The sequence below is a fragment of the Abramis brama genome (genome assembly GCF_963993115.1).
Source record: "Abramis brama genome assembly, chromosome: 23".
NCBI classification, from domain to species: Eukaryota; Metazoa; Chordata; class Actinopteri; order Cypriniformes; family Leuciscidae; genus Abramis; species Abramis brama.
The window spans coordinates 4,924,399-4,946,402 of NC_139985.1; the positions used below are offsets into that span (position 1 = coordinate 4,924,399).

General features: G+C 37.1%; 1 protein-coding gene across 6 annotated transcripts in view; it reads left to right on the forward strand.

Moving 5' to 3' along the window:
• The window catches only part of erc2 (ELKS/RAB6-interacting/CAST family member 2), a 49,192-nt gene that overhangs the window by 21,157 nt on the left and 6,031 nt on the right, over nt 1-22,004 (forward strand). For 2 of the 6 annotated variants that reach the window (XM_084100198.1, XM_084100200.1), the window contains 11 exons: nt 2,328-2,765; nt 3,664-3,750; nt 5,491-5,646; nt 7,217-7,384; nt 7,684-7,851; nt 10,023-10,160; nt 11,421-11,561; nt 11,658-11,798; nt 13,372-13,407; nt 14,979-15,181; nt 21,603-21,614. In XM_084100198.1, the coding sequence (XP_083956324.1) occupies nt 2,328-2,765; nt 3,664-3,750; nt 5,491-5,646; nt 7,217-7,384; nt 7,684-7,851; nt 10,023-10,160; nt 11,421-11,561; nt 11,658-11,798; nt 13,372-13,407; nt 14,979-15,181; nt 21,603-21,614 (1,688 nt within the window). The remainder of the gene's footprint in view (nt 1-2,327; nt 2,766-3,663; nt 3,751-5,490; nt 5,647-7,216; nt 7,385-7,683; nt 7,852-10,022; nt 10,161-11,420; nt 11,562-11,657; nt 11,799-13,371; nt 13,408-14,978; nt 15,182-21,602; nt 21,615-22,004) is intronic. The other 4 variants (XM_084100199.1, XM_084100202.1, XM_084100201.1 and 1 more) reach the window with 3 other exon arrangements.

A 22,004-nucleotide genomic window follows, 5' to 3' on the forward strand; every position in this document is an offset into this window, starting at 1 on the left:
ACTGTACCCTGAACCTGATCCCTGGATTCAGATCTCACAGGTTTCTTTGAGTTTGTTCTTATCTACTAGGGATGCACAATAATGGTAACAATATCAGTATAAACTATATTTGGATTTTTAATTATTGCTTTGGTCTGATTAGGCCGATATTGGAAGCTATGGAAGCTTGTTTTCGCCACTGAATAAAAAAAGGTAATTGTGACTTTTTTATCTCACAATTCTGACTTTATAACTCGCAATTGAAGGATTATATCTCACAATTCAGACTTTATAACTCACAATGCTGGATTTTTTTCTCTTGCAGTTGTGTGTTTATATCTCACAATTCTGTCTTTTAGATAGAAACTCGCAATCGTGAGGAAAAAAAGTCAGGATTACGAAAAAAAAAAGTAATAAACTATTTTATTTTATTTTTCAAATTAAAGGGCAAAAACAAGCTTTCATATAGGAAGCAGATTTATTTTATATTATTTTATGTATTTTGCCAAATTTCAATTAGCATTTTCTATGGTATGTTTTTGATGTGATAAAGCATGTACATGTATTAAAAAGGTAAAATGTTATAGATTACATTGGCAAGCATACTTTCAGCATAACAACAGCAACAAAAAAAAAGTATATCAGTGCATCTCTACTAGCTGCTGATCTGAGACCACAATTGCCATTTTAATTATTATCTTTATCTTTAAATGGATCAGATCTTTATATAAGGACAACCTCAAAAAGGCAAATGTTCCCTTATCTGCTCCTCCATGTTCCTGCAAGATAAGCTAAGACGGGGTACTCAGGCCTTAAATAGCTGATTCTTTCCTAAAATCCTGACCAAAAGCATGCCTGTGATACTCGATTGAACCGGTTCTGCTGTCAGAATTGTGTGTTCTGTTTGTGATAGTGCAAGGGTGTGTGTTGATCTAAATTTCCGGAGACAATTGTGGGTTATCTGATCCAGTTCTGGGCCCATATACTCTCTCCTTCTGCCGAAGGCACCACATGTGCCACATAGACTAGAAAACCCCATTATCTTGTGACTATTTCTAGCACAGTTTTTTGTCATTAACCTTATTTAACGAGTTATTAGTTAGTGTTTTCTCAGGAGAAACCTAATCTTTTCCTGTTTCCTCTCCTAGAATAGACCACACTGTGGTTTTCCTGCCATATCATTCATTTGGTTTCCTTTAGATATATATATATATATATATATATATAGATATTGATACATTTGGCAGTTTGGCTATTCAGCAATCAGCATTTACTGCATTCATGATTAGCAATAAAAAAAATTACAAAGTCATTATGAATTCAAAAATTAACCAGTTCATTTAAGTAATCTGTACACAAACCAGGTACAATGCTGCAATGCTATAGGTTCATTATTAATCAATCAGTTCTAGCCCCGCCTATAGAGAAATCTCACTGGTCCAAAGGTCTTATTTTACACTGGAAAAAGTGATCAATTGACTTAACTTAAAAAAGTGAGGAAACCCATTGCCTTAAAATTATTAAGTAGATAAACTTCATGCGTAATTGAAAGAATTAAGTTATGTGGAATTGTTAAGTTACGCATGAAGTTTATTAACTTAATAATTTCAAGGCAAGGGGTTGCCTCACTTTTTTTAAGGAAGTCAACTGATCACTTTTTACAGTGATTTATATACTATTGTAGTATTCATAAATATTTTTAAATAGCTTTTATTTTTTCATGCACTTTTTACATATTTATTCATTTTTCTAAATATATCTAAATACTTTTAAATTACTTTTTAGTACTTTTAGTACTTCAACTTAAACATTTATTGAACTTGCCAAGGCAACATTTCTAATTTTTATTTGTTAATTAATTGTTAACATTTATATTATATATCAGTTTAATTTAAATTTTTAATAGTTTTCAGTTTTAGGTTTAACTACACCACAGCGATAATGACAAAGAGGGATGATATCATTGGAATACATTTCAGAACCATTTTTTGAATCGATGAACAATAGAATCATTGACAGCCAATTAGAATTAATCCTGCTTTAAAGAGCTCAAGCATTTAATGCGGCAGCTGACAAAACTTATAATAAACAGAATGATATTGTGCGTTGTTGTAGACGCCAATATAGTTATCTTTATAGTTATCGTTCTTGATGTGAACGGGCCTTAATATGCAGTGTGATATGTTTATGCATCACAGTGAGGTCTTTATAACCTTTATTTCAAAATCTAACCTGATGTTTTTGATCTCAAAACATGGGTCTGGTTGAGGATACCCTCTGATTATTGTCTAAATCCCAAAGATCCCAAAGCATGTCAGATTCATTCCTGCTTTTGTTTTATTCTCCAGCACCTCCAGTTGACCATTCAGGCCTTGCAGGACGAGCTGAGGACTCAACGCGACCTCAACCATCTTCTCCAGCAGGAGAGCGGCTCGCGGGGCAGCGGCGGCGATCACTTCACCACCATCGAGCTGACCGAAGAGAACTTCCGTCGACTCCAAGCCGAACACGACCGTCAGGCCAAAGAGCTCTTCCTCCTGAGGAAGACGCTGGAAGAGATGGAGCTGAGGATCGAGACGCAGAAGCAGACGCTGGGAGCCAGAGACGAGTCCATAAAGAAGCTATTGGAGATGTTGCAGAGTAAAGGGCTTCCTTCAGCCTCAGGAAGAGCATCAGATGAGGAGGAACAAGAGCGAGCCAGGCGTATAGCAGAAGCAGAAGCTCAGCTGGGACACCTAGAGGTGATATTAGACCAGAAAGAGAAGGAAAACATCCATCTGAGAGAGGTATCAGGTTCTACTCAAACTTTTTTGGGGGGTTGAAAGTGGATTTTAGTGGATGTAACAGTTTCAAAGCATTTTCTAAGCAGAAACTATATTTCAATAGAGACAGTCACAGACAGTCTCCATGGAACAATCTTAGGTTAAGTGGTTTGCCATTGTAATAAGCAGAGAGATAGTCAGATGCAACTTAGACAATAACAGCATATGGTCACTGAGTCATCTGGACCCTAGAGAAAAACGTGAGGAGATCCATGCCAGAACTGTTGCAACCACACAGATAATGCACATCATTCACTATGTGCTCAAAGAGAATTCATAGTTTTAACATGTGACGTACACGCTTATAGAAATGACCACCTGGAGGGCAAAACAAGGCTTCCCCCCCATTGCCCACCAGTCATTTTAATCATGTTTGTACTAAATACTATAGTAAGACATTGATATTAAACAACCAAATTCAGTATACACCTTATTGATGATGCATAGTATGTCCCCGGTGTTTTTTAGTGATTGAAATACCACACCAGGTGCTGTTTATGGATCACAAGTGCCCAAAACTTGCATTTTGTTCACATATTTTGTTCTTTTTTTGAGATGGAAAAGAATAACAGGCCTTTGATGCAGGTCTATGGATGCTTTGCCCTCCAGGTCTCTGCGTGACTGAAAAGTGTGAATAAGATGAAACTATGAAAAAGTGTATAAGATCAGAATGCATAATGTGATCATCAGATGTTCTTGGATTGACATTGACACTGACATTGGATTGGGTCAGGGATAGATTAGGGCTACAGTAAATAATGGATTTTAACCTCACACTATATTTATTTTTATAAAGGGTGATAGCTTTGGTATTTCCATTTTTGTGTTTTGTGTTTGCAATTATATTAAATATAATGTTCAGTTTTTTTCTCAGGAGCTTCATCGCAGAAACCAGCTTCACCAAGACCCTGGAAAAACTAAAGCTCTTCAGACTATCATAGAGATGAAGGTAAAGATCCGCCAATGCTTTTATACACTGCTTTTCAGAAGTTTGGGTCCAGTAAGAAAACAAAAAGACTTTTCTTCATCAAGGGTGCATAAAAAAGGGTGTTAAACTGATCAAAAGTGACAGGAAAGATATTTCTAGTGTATTTCTATTTCAAATAAATGCTTGTCTTTTGAACTTTCTATTAACTTAAGAATCCTGAAAATGATGTATCACCGTTTAGAATATTAAGCAGCACAACTTTACAAATTACATTTACAAATATATATAAATAAATATTATTTTTTACAAAATTGCTGTTTTTAATATATTTTTGATAAAATAAATGCATCCTTGGTGAGTATAAAAGACTTGTGTACTGTCATTATAGTATGAAGTTCATTATATATGGCATGTTCTGACTGTTCCGGAAGAAAAATAGACTGAAAAAGCATACAGAATATGAACAGAATAAACCAGAAAGATGAGAAATCCACTGCAGCATGCTGGTTAATGGCTGAATGAAACAGTAAGTGAGTTTGTGCGTTCACAGACAGAGCAACTCCTGCCAACAGAAGCATTACACACCGCTCTAAAAATAAAGCATGACCTCATGCAAGGCACGCACACACCCCTCGTGTCCACTCTGATTGGAGCTAAATATTACCCAGAGTTCACCCCTGCATCCATGTGACATGTAAGCATTGATGATACACTCCTATTCAAAGTGCAACTTCGCTAATTCAATTTATGCATTTTCCCTCAACGAAAAACTGCAAAAGCTGCTCCACCTGTACTGGTTTCCATTGCTCTTTTAACCTTTAGCATCACCGGTAGTGTTCTCTCGCCCTATTGGCTGAGCCGGGATGCTGATTCTGGTGCCATGGGAACAGGTGGAGTTGTTTACAACACAGAGAGCATGAATGCAGGCGTGGGAGAGGATGACAGAAAAGAGAGCACTGTGATCTGTTTGCTTATGCTCTGAAGATGGATATTATCTTTCATAGAGCCACAAGGTATAGCGTTACATCCATATGCTAAAAACAAATAGAACTATTGCACATTTGAATAGGCTATGCCTTAAAAACATTGACGAGAAGCCTAGCTGTGATTTATCTAGGGAATCGACTCTCTGTGTACAGTATATGGGAAATGGGATATTGGCTTTCAAAGGCCTTGTGTGAAAATGGTGCCTATTGATGTCTGTGAAAACAAAAAGACATGAGAGAGAGAGAGAGAGAGAGAGAGAGAGAGAGAGAGAGAGAGAGAGAGAGAAGGGCGGGTTACCGGAGAGCTTGTGAGAAGGAACGGCAAATGTTCTCTTATGTCTGAATGGGAGATGGACCATAGCTAATGCCAAAGACGTTGCATTATTTATTTAAAAAGCCGAAAGAGCTGCAACGCTGCAACTCTCGGTCTCACAGTCCAAAGAGGCACACGCACGCCTCTCTCTTTCCCAGAGCGTCTCTCCGCCCGGGCTGGATGTGCGCTCAGTACTACCAAATGGTGATTACATGCTGATCCATTAGCATGAGAGAGACCGATTCTGCTTGGGCTTTGCAGCAGTACTGCAGCTACTCACTGGCGATGCTGCAAGACGTTAGAGTTTCGCATATCCCTGTCTTCCTCGTGTTTTGATCCCGCCTGTCTGTTGGGAATTGGGTTTGGCATGCTTCGATCCGTAGAATCGCACAAAAGTTGTCATACTAGCTTAAGATGATGGATCACAACGTCGCTAATTTTTCCACTAAATTGTTTGTCCAGGACACCAAAATCGCATCCTTGGAACGCAACATTCGGGACCTGGAGGATGAGATACAGATGTTGAAGGCGAATGGATTGCTGAACACGGAGGATCGAGAAGAGGAGATCAAACAGATGGAGGTGTACAAAAACCACTCCAAGTTCATGAAGTCCAAGGTAAACAACTTTTTTAGGGAGCTTTAAACTGTAAACAGCCATAGACAAAAAATGGATCAGTTTATGTTGGTAACTGATAAAGTGAAATGCACAATATTTCTGTGCTCAAAAATGAAAATTCTGTCATTATTTACTCTTCTGTTGTTGTAAACCCATATGTTGTTATTTAGTTTGTTGAACACAAAAGTAGGACGGAAAAGTTCACACTGATCACAACTATCAATTAAAATAGCATCATTAAAATAGTCCACACAACTTCCACACACAGTCTTCTGGAAGCCATGCGGTTTGCATGAGAAGCACACTGAAATTTAGTTCAGATTTGAGAAAATACTGACAAGATTTTCATTTTTTGGTGTGGGTGAACTATTCCTTTAGTTATTGGTGGCAGCCTGAAGATGTATATTTTGGCACCTGATTTTCATTAGTGAATGTTTCCAAAGATTTTTTGTTAAGAAAGTTTTGTCTTTGTAATCTTGCGAAATGTGAAAACTTGCTTTGTCACTGAAACCACTGTCCTGCTCAGATTGACATCACCCACCCCTCCCCTTCACTCGCCCACATACAGACAGACACGATCCAATCAATTCTCAATGGATAAATGTCCTGTCATAGATTTTTTTCTTTATTTGTTTCATATTATTTAAGTGAGATGGATTGTGAACACTGTTTTATGTTCACTTTAAAAGCAGATAAAACAGTAAAGATTTACAATATCCGTGTAAATATGTCAAAATTTATAATATCGGTTAACATTAAAAATAATTGTAGTTATTATGCTGTTGTTAGCCAAAATTCTACTATCAGTGCATCCTCAGATGAAATATATCTTTGAGGTTTTTTTTTATAAAGAAATGTGTCTTTTTCACAAATTGTGAAAAGAAGTGGCAGAGAAAATCCTCCCAGATGTCTGGTGGAATTGTAATGATAGGTTTGCTGAGTAATGCTAGAAGCAGCAGTTTTCAAATAGGATCTGTAGGATCTGTGTAAATATTTCTCACGACTGTCCTGACAGTGTTTCTTGTCAAAACACTTCCATCTGTCGATGCAGTGTGAATTGGCCTTTCATGCAATGATGTAATGATATTCTGATACTGAGTTCTGATTGGTTTGTTTGATTTACGCCGCCCAATTTTACAATTTGGCTTGTATCTTGACAGAAAAGTTGATTTTCTCTATCTGTCATTGGTTAGAGGTGGATTTTTGCATGGGTATTATCACTGGTGATGTCTTTGCTGTATCTAACATGCTCGTGAATCAGCTGGGGGGTTTTGTTGTGATATTTATAGAACTCATTTCATCAATAATTGATATGGCTGATGTATATTAAATGGGGATTGCGTTCTGAAATCTATCTTTTATGTGAGGAGGGTACAGAATAGAGAAGAAAACTCCCATACTCATTCAGCTTTTCTATTATAAAATATTAACATGTTTTATGACATAACTCATTAAAAATTATTTGTCTAGATGTTTTGTAACATTTTATATGCTAAATAATTTCCCTGTGCCATAAATAAGAGAAAATGATCTTTCTCTGTGCCTTCTTTTCTTTTTCAATCTCTTTTAGATTGACCAGCTCAAACAGGAGCTCTCGAAAAAAGAATCCGAGCTTTTAGGTCTGCAAACAAAACTGGAAACTCTGAATAATCAGAATTCAGACTGCAAACAGCATATTGAAGTGCTCAAAGAGTCCCTCACTGCCAAAGAGCAACGCGCTGCCATCCTACAAACAGAGGTTACAAAAATGATTTTATTTTATTTCATTTTTATATTCTATAGTTTATTTTCTATAATTTTATATTTTATATTCCAATTTACTCTTGTGCAAAGCCCTGCTCCATAGACTCCCATTGTTTGTGCATTACTTTAAATAGTATATATATACATATATTTTTATCTTATCTTATTTCATTTTAACAAAATTATGTTCTCACTTGTTAACATATTTGACTCATGACTTATTGCCATATTAGCACTTGAAGGCATATCTCATCAGCTTCGCATGAACTCTGATGCTCATGGTGTGTTGGTTAGGTGGACGCTCTCCGGTTGCGTCTGGAGGAGAAGGAATCGTTCCTTAATAAGAAGACTAAGCAATTGCAAGACTTGACTGAGGAGAAGGGAACACTGGCTGGGGAGATCAGAGACATTAAAGACATGCTGGAAGTCAAAGAACGCAAGATCAACGTCCTGCAGAAGAAGGTAAATCACTCAGGAATTAAAGGTCAGGGATTAGGTCAGACTGTTTTCATGGCCATTTAGTAATGTTTTGGGTCGATGTTGGCAAGCAGTAGTTCCACAGGAATAGTGTGATATAAGCAACTGGGTTTGAAAGGAGGCGGAGCCTCTTTTACTGTAGATGTAACAGATTATATAGCATTTTATATTGCCTATTTAGTGGTTTTGGTCAGATTTGTTAAAAACGGTTTGTACTGAGCCCTGCTAACAATTATATGTTTTAAGAACATTTTGCTAATGTTCATATTGTCCAGTTTTTTAAATGTTTAAAAAAACGTTTTTATCTTGGTTATGATAACATTAAGTTTTTATAATAAGGTTTTTATTTTATTTTGTTTTAATTATATTGTATTGTCTTATTATGTCTACTACAGTATGTGCAGCACATTGGACAACCTCGGTTGGGATTAATGGTGCTATATAAATAAAATTGACATTGACATTGACATTAATTATAATTTTTAAAACATTATGGAAACGTTACTTTTGAATGTTCACTTAACATTCTTAAACAAGTTGTAACATTTATAAAATGTTAGACCAACTAAAATATTTCAGAAAAAAACTTCCATGAACAATGTACTATCAATGTTTTTGTTTTAATGCTTTTAGAACATTATTATAGACCAAGGGATAGCGAGATGTTTGGTGAAGTAAGGCCAATGCCATGTTTTTTTGTTTTGCTTGATGGTGTGAGACCTCAGATTCTGTAGTAAGTCAAAGGACGTTTGCTTATATTTTGTCATTACATTACACTGTCATAACTATGTCAAAGTTGACTACTGATGGACACACAAAAGGTATTTAAAAGTATAAAACGAACATTATATTAACGTTACTGGAAGAACGTTTGTTCATAACTTTGAGAGATCCTTCTGAGAATGTTCCCTTCTAGATGTGAAAAAAGGAGAATTTATTTTTCATTAGTTACAGTCAGCATTAGAAATGCACTTAAAGCTCTTTTCTAATACCCAGTGAGCTGAATTTTGACTGAAAATGGAAGAAGAATTGCTTGCACTCTTCACAGATAAGGCAATCCTCAAATGCATTTAACAATCTCCAAGGAACAGAGCCACAGAGCATTTGCACATTTCTCCACTGTATCTTCTTTCAACTCCTTTTCATCTTTGCCCTCTCTTTACCGTCTCACCGCATGCTTTGCTGGGTTCTTTAACCTTTTTTCATGTTATTCAGCCACACATGAAACATCTCAGGTGTCAAAAAAGGCTTCAAACCATATTTAACTTCTGATCTCTTGCTCTCTGTGCTGGTTTGATCTCTTTTTATGTGATATTTTAAGTCACATCACCAACAACCTACTGTATTGCTTATATATTTACACAAAGAAACACCCAGTAGTTCCTTTTGCGCTTAAAACAGCTTAATTTGCTCTTGAACCCCATTCATACAGCTCCATATTGTGGGTAATGGGATATTTCACCATTCATCAAAAAGAAAAGCACCCAGTTCTTGGGAAGGATGAAGGAAGTGAAATCTAGCCCATTATCTGACCATACAGAACATCATTAGGCATAAATATTCCCTTGAGATGCTGCCCGTACCATTAGAAACCAACCACCATGTTTCACAGTCAGCAATAGACATTGTGGGTTGAACTATCCTCAGGCTTCCTTTAACACAAACCCGTTCAAATGGAAAACAAGGTGAAAGATGAACTAACAGACCATATGACTTGCAATTTTCCGGTTACATCAGACCAGGTTATCCATCTTTGTAAGATGGCCTTGAGTGTACACACGGTTTCTGAATGGCAGCACAGTTTATATGACTCTTTGTGAAGCTTGCCACACACAGCAATATGAAGTATACATCCATCCATGTCAGGGAATGCTGGCTTATAAATGTTCCTCATTGTCACAGTGCAATCTGTTGTTATTTAACATTTTCCGTTGTTGTTTGACAATGTTTGTTGACCCCTGACGAAATGTTTTAAAAGTGCCACTGCTGCTACATATAACTAGATGTTTTATTTGTGATTAACTAATCGCCAGCACACATTACATGAGAGGGTTCAGATCAATCATGAGTTCAATCAAAAGAGAACTCCAAACTCTGGATAAACAGTTAGATGTTTGCTATATCCACACCCGTTTTATGTTCTTCCTCTCTCTTAGATTGAAAACCTTCAGGAGCAGCTGAGGGATAAAGATAAACAGCTCGGGAATCTAAAGGACAGAGTGAAGTCTCTCCAGACGGACTCCAGCAACACTGATACTGCCCTCGCCACGCTAGAGGAAGCTCTGTCCGAGAAGGTACCAAAAACACGACTGGAAATGAAAATTTCCAGAACCACATAAAATCAGAGCTGCCTCAAATATGCTGATTTTAGTTTTTTGAAGAGCCCTTTTGGAAATCTCTTCAAAATTATGCAAATCAGGTAAAAAATAAAAACATAGCCAAAAAGTCTATGAAGTATAGCACAATTCCTCCGCATTCAGGCCAGATTTGGGTGCTCGATTGTGAAGGATGCCACAATCTGGTATACTTTTCTGGGACTGTGCAGCATTGCTTCAACTTTACAGTAGGGGTTGAACAACTACAGATTTTTTTAAAGTCGACATTTATCTGATTAAAGTCGAGTCGACGTCAACTAGTCGCTGATGACGTCATTAATGAACAAATAAGCCTGAACTTCGAGCTGAGACTCGAACGCGGGTTGCCTTGTGCACAGCTATGGCATATTACACAGCGCTCCTACATAACAGCTTATTTTTATCAGTTCTTTTGTCAGTGGGTCTTTATATTTCTCACAGATTTCTGCTCGTTCTAAAATCAGATAAAGATAAAGTAGCACAATAAAGATTACATTTATATAAATGCATTAGTGTGAGAGAGAGCGATTGCCTGTGAATTAATTCTACCAGGCAGCATCTCTCTACTTTTAGTGAAGCTGTGGGTTTTAGTTACTAAGAAACCAAATATGTTAGTGTATATGCAAAACAGTTAATTTTCTAAGCTATTTTATTAATAAATTACAGAACAGTGTTGAAAATACATTTCTGTGCTTCTAAATGTTTGTGTGCACGCGATCAGCATGCAAGCTACTGTGTGTACATTGCAATGCAGCAGCGCATTAGTTTAAAATGGCGAGCAACATGCATATACAAAAAGCTTTTTAAAACGTGCATTCACCCGATCAATTTTGAGCATCCAGACGGTATAATCAAACATATCTTGTTGAGTGCTCTCGGATTATGTATTTATTTGTCATTTTAACAGTTGGAAACAGTGTAAAAGTGGACTTCAAAGACTTCTTATCCTGTTGCGCCCTCTATAGGCCATGATCAGCGACAAGTCGACGTCAAGCTTAAAGCGCCATGGCAGAGCATTAAAGTCGACTAGTCTGTGCAAACCCTACTTTACAGCAAGTTTTAGTGAATTTGTCCCCTAATCTGAGAAGAATGAAGACATATACAGACATTTATTGATAAACCATGAGTGTTAGGGAAGTGTAAACAGTTTTAGCATGCTCAATTATCCGTGAGTGCAGGTGCAATGTGTTTTTGTTACAGGAGCGAATTATTGAGCGCCTGAAAGAGCAAAGAGAGAGGGAAGACCGAGAGAGACTAGACGAGGTGGACTCATATAAAAAAGAGAATAAAGACCTGAAAGAGAAGGTGAACACTTTACAGGTGGAGTTAACGGAGAAAGAGGTAGGTCAGAGATTGCATGCATGACTGTTAGTGTTGTGTTTCTTTGAGATTTTGGTCAGACTGTCAGCTCTGGTCTCGTCTTTCCTCTTCCTCCAGTCAAGTCTCATAGATTTAAAAGAACACGCCTCCTCGCTGGCCTCATCAGGTCTTAAGAAAGACTCCAAACTCAAGTCTCTTGAGATCGCAATCGAGCAGAAGAAAGAGGAATGCAATAAACTGGAGACACAGTTACAAAAGGTATAATTTTCCTTCTGACATCTTGATAATTCGATATTTGCAGATTTTAAGATTATCAATCAGCATCGGCCGTTAACTGTGCCGCTTTGGCACTCAATAAAAGTGGTCGTTCCCCCTTGTGTCGACTCCAGAATCAACCGACAACTTTGTCAATAGATAATGCACATTTCTGTTTTCAAATATTTGAAGTGAATAAATATGATGTAAAATAAGAAAAGAAAAAAAAAACAATTTTTGGTGTTTCATTTTAGCAATATATATTTTACCACCTTTCGAAAGTTTGGGGTCTGTAAGATTTTTTTTAAAGAAAGTAATACTTTTATTCAGCAAGGATATATTAATTTGATCCAACAGACTTTTACATTGTTAAATTGCTGTTTTGAACTTTCTTTTTATTAAAGAACCCTGAAAAAATGTATCACATTTAAATAAAAATATTAAGCAACACAGCTGTTTTAAACATTGATAATAATAAGAAATGTTTCTTGAGCAGTGAATCAGCAAATTAGAATGATTTCTGAAGGATCATGTGACACAATTTTATTTTATTTTATTTAGTTATGTTTTTAATAAATTATTAAAATAGAAAAAGTGTTTCATATTGTAATAATGTTTCACAATATTAATTTTTTTCTGTATTTTTGATCAAATGGTGAGCATAAGAGACTTTTTTCAAAAACATTTGTTTCCTCATGCTTCCAGTATTTACTAATCTGTTTCCTTGTAGTTAATACTCAGATACTTGAACACGCATAAACACATTGCAAAGAATCTTACCACTGAACCATTTGAAATTCTTTCCGATCCCACACGTTTGAACAGTGGTGCATATTTAATCAGTGTAACAATCTTAGTGAAAAGTGAATTTTCATCAGTTCACATGACGAATGTCAAAAATTCCATTTGATTATTGAAAGTCCAGAATTTAACATATTTATATTTGACATGATAACATTTATTTGTTTTATAAATCCCAGAAGTTTATTCTAAAGTTGTATTTTAAATGAATCCTAGATTTTCAATGTGGTCTCTCTATTCTGGCATTATATTCTCCATCCTGCTCTAGGAGCATCTACTTTTTAAAGACCCATGTCAGTCAACCACTAATCACTATACCACTGGAATTACGTTCAATGAATTAGCCAGTTGTTTCATTGAATGTGTTTTCTGCATCAGCTTAATGGTCACTCATTTTAGAGGGCATCATGGGAACTTTATTGAAGTATTGATAAGATGTTGCTGTCTTTGTCTAATTTCTCCTATCTGACAGCAGCTGTGTCTCAAAACCTAGCGAACCGCAAGCCTAAATGGCATTTTTGGGTTACCAGAGTTAAAATGTTTAGAATGTGACTGATGATCAGAACCGCTGTCTAGGTCGCCAGTTCACTCCGATTTGAGACTCAGCTGGCTTCTTTTTGTTCTTATGTTGCTCTCTGGTTACTTATATTCTCCTGTGTAGAACATTATCATTAACCTGAAAGAAGAGCTAATGATAAAGCTTGTGCTGTTTTACTGGGTCCCTTCATACTCCTCCTCCTCCTCATTTCCCATGATTCCCTCCTTTGCAATGTAGCAAGCAGAGCAGCTGTTCAGTCAAATGAACAATCCCGTAAGTGTCTCTCTGGATCTGTACTAGGACATGTTGAAAGCATGAGGACACTACACACTTAGTTTCTTTAACTTCAAATTTAACTTATAAAGGTATAGAAGGAATTCAACCCTGCTGGCTTAGAGAGCAGGAGTTGTAATTTATGATCTGATGAACTTTAATGTTCATCCTGTGATACAGGAGCAAATATGTATAATATGAACAGCTATGTTTGGAGGTTTTTGTTGTTGTAGTACCAATAGAGGCCTGCAGGATGAAGCATATATATATATATATATATAATATTTAATTTATGTTCATTTAGTGTTTTTATCATATGGAGACCGAACCAACGGGATGAAAAAGAGTTTAGTGTGATTCTAAGGCATTCTGTGAAACATGTTCAGAATGTTTAAAAACTGTATTGTTTCCTCATGCTTCCAGTATTTACTAATCTGTTTCCTTGTAGTTAATACTCAGATACTTGAACACGCATAAACACATTGCAAAGAATCTTACCACTGAACCATGGAGCTAAAATCCACATTTGCATGTTGCTTTGCATGTTCCTCTGTCTTGTGTGTTTAATTCCTCTCATGTCGTGATCATTTTGAGAATCTGGAGTGTCAGCTTTGATTTACTGCCTTTGTGACAACTTTTGGTTTTATGGCCACATTATCTTGGATTATACTGTATATGTTGTCGCTTTCTTTAATTTTGTTTTTTATGCGATCAGTGTTGGGTGTAATTAATTACTAATCTAATTACTGTAATTTAATTACTTTTCCCTTGAAAAAAATAAAGTAAGGTGTTACTCTTAATTTTTCTGTAATTTAATAACAGTTACTTCTGATGTAACTGCATTAAATACTGGATCTAACAATTCTATGTAAAACAATAGTGGATTTAACATCAACATTTAATGGTAAAATTTATGCTTTTAATGTCACCTTCTTCCTTTACACAATTTGGTTAGTTCTAAAATAATGTATGCAATTGTATATTGTTTATTTGAAAGAATCAAAAGTGCAGTTCCGTGTCTGTCCCTGTATTGTTCAACTCAAGGTTGATATGGGATTTAGAAAGTGATTAGTAATAAGTAATCCAATACTTTTTAGAGAAAGTAATGAGTACAGTAATCTAATTACTCTGTTGAAGATGTAATTAGTAGCTAGTAATTAATTACTTTTTTTAGAGTAACGTACCCAACACTCTATGTGATCCATTGTGCCTTCATTTTAAACATGCTGATGTAAACTGTGTTTTAGATTGCTTGTAGTGTTTTACAAACTAAGCAAGGCTGCGTTTAAATATTGCAAAGGAAAGTATGCATAATTGCAGCTTTGTCGGTTCTACAGTTTTTAACTACAGTTTGACTGCGACAAGCCAAATAAGTACATTTAATCTTTGGAGTTTTTGCATTTAAAGCTTGGCTGATTATCTGCTTTGTGAAGCCCAAAGACACCTCTAGTCTGGCTTACGTGTTGGCATTCAGAATTGGGAATGTTTCTTCATTCATTGATTCTGATTGGCTGAGGCTGTGTTTTTTTAACTGGTTTCTATGGCGATGCCTTCCAATGATCCGCATACAGAAGGCCCACGAGGTGGAGGTGCAGCAAAGCTCACGTGGGAACCCAGAGTATGTGGACCGGGTCAAACTTCTGGAGAAGGAGGTGTCCTACTACAAAGAGGAGTCCGGCAAAGCCCAGAATGAGGTCGAGAGGTTACTGGAGATTCTGAGAGAGGTGGAGACGGAGAAAAATGACAAGGATAAGAAGATTGCAGAACTGGAGAGGTGAGGACCCTTTTTTACTTTCAAATGCTTTTGGAAGGGTGAGGTTGAACATCTAAGTCACATCAAAGAATTGGACACACTTGACTGAATTTGTTTTTGCATTCTTATGATCTTAAAAACATTTTGATCTAAATACTTATACACATTTAAAATAAATGAGTTGGACGGATAGTAAAATATGTATGCATTTCTTTACTCTATTAACATTTTAAGTGTCTTCCAATATGGTTTAAACTGCATCCCAAGATGCACCTCCCGTGAAGAGCTGGAAATCAGACAAAGAAGAAATTTGAGATATAAAATGAAATATAAGATATTTGCTTTGATTAAAGTTGCGACAGTCTTTTATTCCCTAATGTGATGTATATCCGATTGAATGAAAAAATGTATTGCTGGACTTGATTTTGTCCTTTGGGAATTGATTGGATGGTTGTGGTTTGCTATTGGTGTATCTCATGTGAGTGACAGGTTGCCCCGCCCTCACGGCAGTTAACACATCATCAGAGAAGAGATGTTGCTGCAAGAGGGAGGAGACGTTATTTTGATTAAAGATTACGAGAACACATGAATTAAAAAAATGATGTGCACGGATAAATCAATTTATAATAAATACTACAAAATTCCATAAAAACAAATAAAAATCAGCAATTTTGATTTCATGGTCACTTTAATAGTCACTACATAACTCACATACTTCAATTTGTGTTTTTCCATAGTTTCAGACTCTTAAAGGTAGGGTAGGCAATTTTCAGAGCGGCTAGCTTTGAAAGCATAAGATCCCACCCTCATTTCAGAGCGTCTACAAATCCACGCCTCCTTCAAAACACATGAACGAATACAGCAGAGTTCGCAAAGCATCACGTGATGAGATATGGGGCCCTATTTTAACGATCTGAAACGCAAGTGTCAAAGCGCAAAGCGCAAGTAACTTTGTGGGCGGGTCTTGGCGCTGTTGCTATTTTCCCAGCGGGATAAATGACTCTTGCGCCAGGCGCAAATCTAAAATGGGTTGGTCTGAAGTAGCCTCATTATTCATAGGTGTGGTTTGGGCGTAACGTGAAATAAACCAATCAGAGCGTCATCTCACATTCCCTTTAAGAGCAGACGCGCTTTGTTCTAAAGCGGATTCCTATTATAACGGCGGATTTGCCAGACGCGCAAAGGAGAGCGTTGCTCTCAAGGAGAGCAACGCTCTCGTCAGGGACGTTGGGGATGGAGAAACCCACCCAAATTAACTTCGGTTAAAAAGGCGTATGATAATTTGGGTAAATGTGTAAGCTAGATGTATGCTTTTATAATAAATTATCTATCTATCTATCTATCTATCTATCTATCTATCTATCTATCTATCTATCTATCTATCTATCTATCTATCTATCAATAATGTATGATTTGCAAAAATGAAAACTGCTGCTTCTGTGTAGATGAGAGAATCAAATGCACAACGCACACGCTACATTGATTATGGCCAAGCATGCGCCCTTAAAATAGCATATGAATAACATGCGCAACGCGCCACTGACTTTAAACTATTTTTTCCTGGTTAGTGGCGCAATTGTTTTCTAAACCTGCAAAATAGGATGAAGGAACGTTTGCGCCGGAACACGCCTCCTTTTTTGCGCTGAACCGCCCAGGGAGCGCAAGTTCATTCCCTAGTTTAGCGACGTGCTTCTGTGGAGGGAAAAGCGCGCTTTGCGCGGGTGCAAAATAGGAATGATACATGCGTCAGTGTACAAAGTCAATTGCGCTGGGTGCAAGATAGGGCCCATGGTGTTAATCTTCCTCATGTCTCAAAGCACATAACATTACAATAATAATGAACATAAACAACTTAAAGAGCACTGACCTGTACCACCTGACTGCTGCAGATTCATTTCAGCGTTGATAGCGTTGCCATTGAAATGCATCAATTTGAGTCACGACCGCTCCGACTCCAAGTATAATGTCAAAGGTTTCCATCTCTTCCAAATTACAGTAGTGCGTGAACGCAGCATAAGCTTGTTGTCTTGGTTCAGGAGGAACTGTAAAAGGCGGCTGCTGTTTCTGTTGCGGTGCTCAGTGACTGACGTCTGTCAAACTAATAGTATGAAACTGACGTTTTGATGACGTGAGATGTCTGCGTGAGCAGGTGCGCGGAAATATGAAAATACATACACTGTCAAGCAGGTAGAACATCGTATCATAGCATTCGGACCAAATGCAATGATTGGAAGAACATTATGGTCCTACACCTTCCACAGACAATATATAAATACATTTAGACTACTTAGCTTAGTGATTGCTAGCAGGATGTGAAAAAAATTCTGCAACAAATCGCCTACCCTGCCTTTAATGATTTTACTGTTATTCTAAAATGTTGAAAGTAGTAAAAAATAAACAATGAATAAATGTGATTTAACGTTTCCCTGGTAGTGTAAATATAAGATTTAACACGCTGAAACATATTTATGAAGTCTGCACAAGTTTCAGAAAGCAGCATCAGGACTGATCTCTCGTTTTGCCGTTATCTCGGGCCTTGACAGCATCAGTTGACAGTTTCTACTGTACTGCTAAATATACAATTCTGCAGGGATATGACATCAAAATGCTGATGTCAAAGGCTGTTTTGTTACTGATGCGGTACAAACCGCGCTGTACTCTCAGAGCTGCCGTCAGTAATGCATCTCCTACAGGGGAAATATGATGATGATTGCAAATATTTATGCTGTTTCCTGGAATCATGCATTCATGAGGTCATCAGCATTCTGTGCTTTTCTGACATGTTCTGAATATTGATATCGAGCTTGTTTAGTGGTTGTGAATTGCCTCTCTTCATACGCTTTGATGACTGCTATTCCCGACAAATCTATGTGTTTTTTGGCATGTTCATGTACAACTGCCTCCGTATCTCTTCTTTTAAATTATTCAATTTAGTTGAGTAGTTCATTTAAGACATCAGGTCCATGCTACTCCTGTGTGTTCAGGTTGTACATCATCCTAAGTGGCCGTTCACACTAACAGCAATTTGAAAGTGGCCATAAATCATTGACACAACAAAGTTGAGTAAGGTTACATTTCATGCAAATAAGCAGTAATACAATGTGCTGACTACCAGTGAAAGTGATATTTTACACATAAATATATAAAAATAAATATAAAATAAAAAATATATAAAGATTATAAAATAATACTAAAAATTACTTAATATTTTATAATATCATATTCAATTAATGTTTATATATATATATATATATATATATGTGTGTGTGTGTGTGTGTGTGTGTGTGTGTTGATGCACTTTTAATTATCTTGTTTACTATAGCCTATAAATTATGCAGTGCTGCAATTGATATACAAACTTTTTTTTTGTTATAAAAAAGCAATACAAATCACTGTCAGTGTGAACAGCCTTTATAATAGTTTTGGGCATTAGACAGTAAGTTCAGTTCCTCATAGGTTCTTCAGCTCTGGCTCAAAGTCTTGTTGCTTTTTCTCAGTTGACGCTCATGCTTCAGTGTTAATGTGGTTTGATTAACCAAGTGTGTTTCTGTTTTTTTTTTTTTACCGTCTCGCCAACTCTTTCTCTTTCTCTGTTCTGTCTTTCGGTCTTTCTCTTTTTCCGGCCTCCTTCTCTTCCTCCTGTTCCTCCATTATCCTTCGTCTTCTGTCATAAAACACTCATTTCTTGTTCACAATTTCTTGTCAATCTTCATGTTCTTCCTGTCCTGCAACTCTTCTGCATTTCTGTCATTGGCTACTGAATTCCTGTCTTCAACCAATTGAAATTAAACATTATCTATCTATCTATCTATCTATCTATCTATCTATCTATCTATCTATCTATCTATCTATCTATCTATCTATCTATCTATCTATCTATCTATCTATCTATCTATCTATCTATCTATCTATCTATCTGTCTGTCTGTCGTTCTATCATTCTTCCTTCTTCATTCATGTTACCTCCATCCATAACCTCATAACTCATACGTCCTTGACTCTGGCCCAGCCCCCCTCCCCCCGCCGCCCGCCCCTCGCCCCGCCCTGGTGGCAGAGCCCCCTCTGAGCCTCCCCCCTCTGTGTCCGCTGCCCCCCAGCAGATTGGGGGCATGATGTGGGACTTCCTGGGAAAGTGAGTGCTCTGTCCTGGCACCACGGCTCGGCTGCATTTATCTGTGTGGCTGTTTGATGCCTTGATGTCCCTGATGCACGGCTGTCTCTCATTCACTGGTTTTTCTAACAAAGGAAAGGATGGTTTTATTCCTTATAATGTTGTAAATATGTGCCAGATTGCATTGATGTAAAAATCAGTGGACTGAGACAGCTCAGAAAATAAGATGTGTGTATAATGTGTTTTGTGGTTGTGTATGCCGTTTCTTTGTGCATGTATTGGGCTCTCTTCTAAACTCTAGTGAGATGCCTCACTGTATACCTAGGCAGCATCCTAAGTTGCTCACAATTGCCATTTTGATCTCGTCACAGTGCATTCTGGGACTGTTCAAAAGTTTGTGGTCAGTAAGATTTTTTCTTCTTTTTTTCAAAGAAATTAATAATTTTTATTCAGCAAGAACCCATTACATTGATCAAAAATGACAGTAAAGACATTTGTTTGTGTAACAAAAGATTCTGTTCTTTTAAACTTTATTCATCATAGCATCCTGAAAAGAATGGATCATGGTTTCCACAAAAATGTTAAGCAGCACAATTGTCCTCAACAGTGAAAATAAGAAATGTTTCTTGAGCAGCAAATCAGCATATCAGAATGATTTCTGAAGAATCATGTAATCATGTAATGATGCTGAAAATTCAGCTTTGCATCACAGGAATAAATTATATTTTCAAAAATATTAACATAGAAAACAGTTATTTTAAATAGTAATAATATTTCACAATATTACAGTTTTTACTGTATTTTTGATCAAATAAATTTAGTCTTGGTGAGCGTAAGAGACTTTTCCAAAACATTAAAAAATCTTACCAAACCTTTGAATGACATATTTAAAGGATACATTTAATGCTTCCTTAGATTTTGGCCAAAATGACAAACCTAATTACATTATATATATATATATATATATATATATATATATATATATATATATATATATTGCTGTCTACAGTTTTTTTGGACCATGTTATGAGCACACCTATACTGCCTAAAATATGTTGCCTAGGTAGGCATCTCACTCGGCTTTGGAACAGAGCTTATGTGTACATCAACCAGAGTGCACGTTTTCCTTTTTATCATTATATATGTTCTATAATGTGTTTTTGTGCAGTGGATATAGAATTTGCAATATATCACAGTTTTAATCAAAATGGTTCCTCTGTTTCAGCAGCACAAAACTGCTGTGTCAGATGTGATAACTGCACACTTGATATATCTGTGATGTTGCCATGTTGGCATGGCAACAAGTTAATGTGTAGTCATACTTTGAAAGTGCACCAAGATTAAAGGGATGGTTCACCTAAAAAAATAATTAAAAAATTTACTCACCCTCATGTCATCAAGCTGAAGAGGTGGATTTGTGTAAGAAATACAATTTGAGTCATTATTTACTGAAAATTAGTGATGAAGCTATACTGTACATGACATTGTATGAAAGTGAGTAAATGACAGTAATTTTTATTTTTAGGTGAACTATTCTTGAAATTAGACTTCAAAACTTTTTTTATCTTGGTGTATTTTATTCCACCCTGCTTATGTGACATGTTAACAAGTTCTGCATTTGTTACTCTATTTTGCACACACACGCTTCTGTGATCTCTGTGCTTGCCGCTTGGTGTTGCTGGCATACGAGGGCTTTGGCAAGGAGCGGAGCCCCGTTTCCTGACCCTTGAACCCCCATTTCACACGCTGATCTGCATCCCTTCTCCTCTTTCTGCTTCCTAACATCATCTCTCCTCCCTTCCCTCTCACTCTTCTGAATGATCCACCCACCTCAGCCTGCCAAATTCCCCCCAAACCGGCCGTCTCACTGTCCTGCATGAGACGTTGGCCGGCATTGCAGGCCCCGTTGTGCTCTGTGAATGAGCTGGGTACGTTAGGTAGGGTCTGGTGTTCCTCAAGTAGGTTTGCACCCTCATGCCTGAGCGCTCTTGCCCCGTTTGCTCCCCCGCGATCCCTCACTGCGGCTCGGCTGGTTGAGCTGCTGCATGTTGGCACTCTCACGGGCCCCTGCAGATCTGGACTCAGTGGTTAACCACTGACAGTGATGGTTTGAGATGATAGTGTCTTGCATCCTGTCTTGTTGATCTTATAGGAGCCCTTTTAAACCACTCTTAGTTTCTCACTTGACTCTTTCCAACTGTTTTCTGCTTCGTTTCTGAGAATTCTAAAGTTGTGTTTCTCCTTTCCTTCCTGTTTGCTGTGTTGTGGCTTCTCTTCCTTCCTGTTCCTGCCCTTCCTGCATCCTTCCTCCCTCTTCTTCCTCCACCACCAGTCTTGCTCCCAGGTAAGTTGGGTGTTCCTCAGGTGTCCACCCTCCCTTCTGAGCAATAACCAAGCGTGTTTCGTTCATGTGATAATAACTGTATCGTGTTGCATATAATGTTGTTGTCATGATTATGAGTCTTATTTCATGGTGTTATATTGTTATTTGCACTTACATACACTGATGCCAAAATGTGTTTAGACACTTAAGACACACTTTAAAAAGTCTGAATGTTACATAATGAAGTATCAAACCAAATGGCATTTGCAAAGAAATAATGACTGTTAAATGGAGTTCAAATAGAGCTCAAGTAGAGCTCTCTTTTTTCCCAATATAAATATCTAAACATTCTTAAATCAAGAATCATTACTTGAGAATCAAAATGACATAAATACTTTTGTCTGAAAAAAG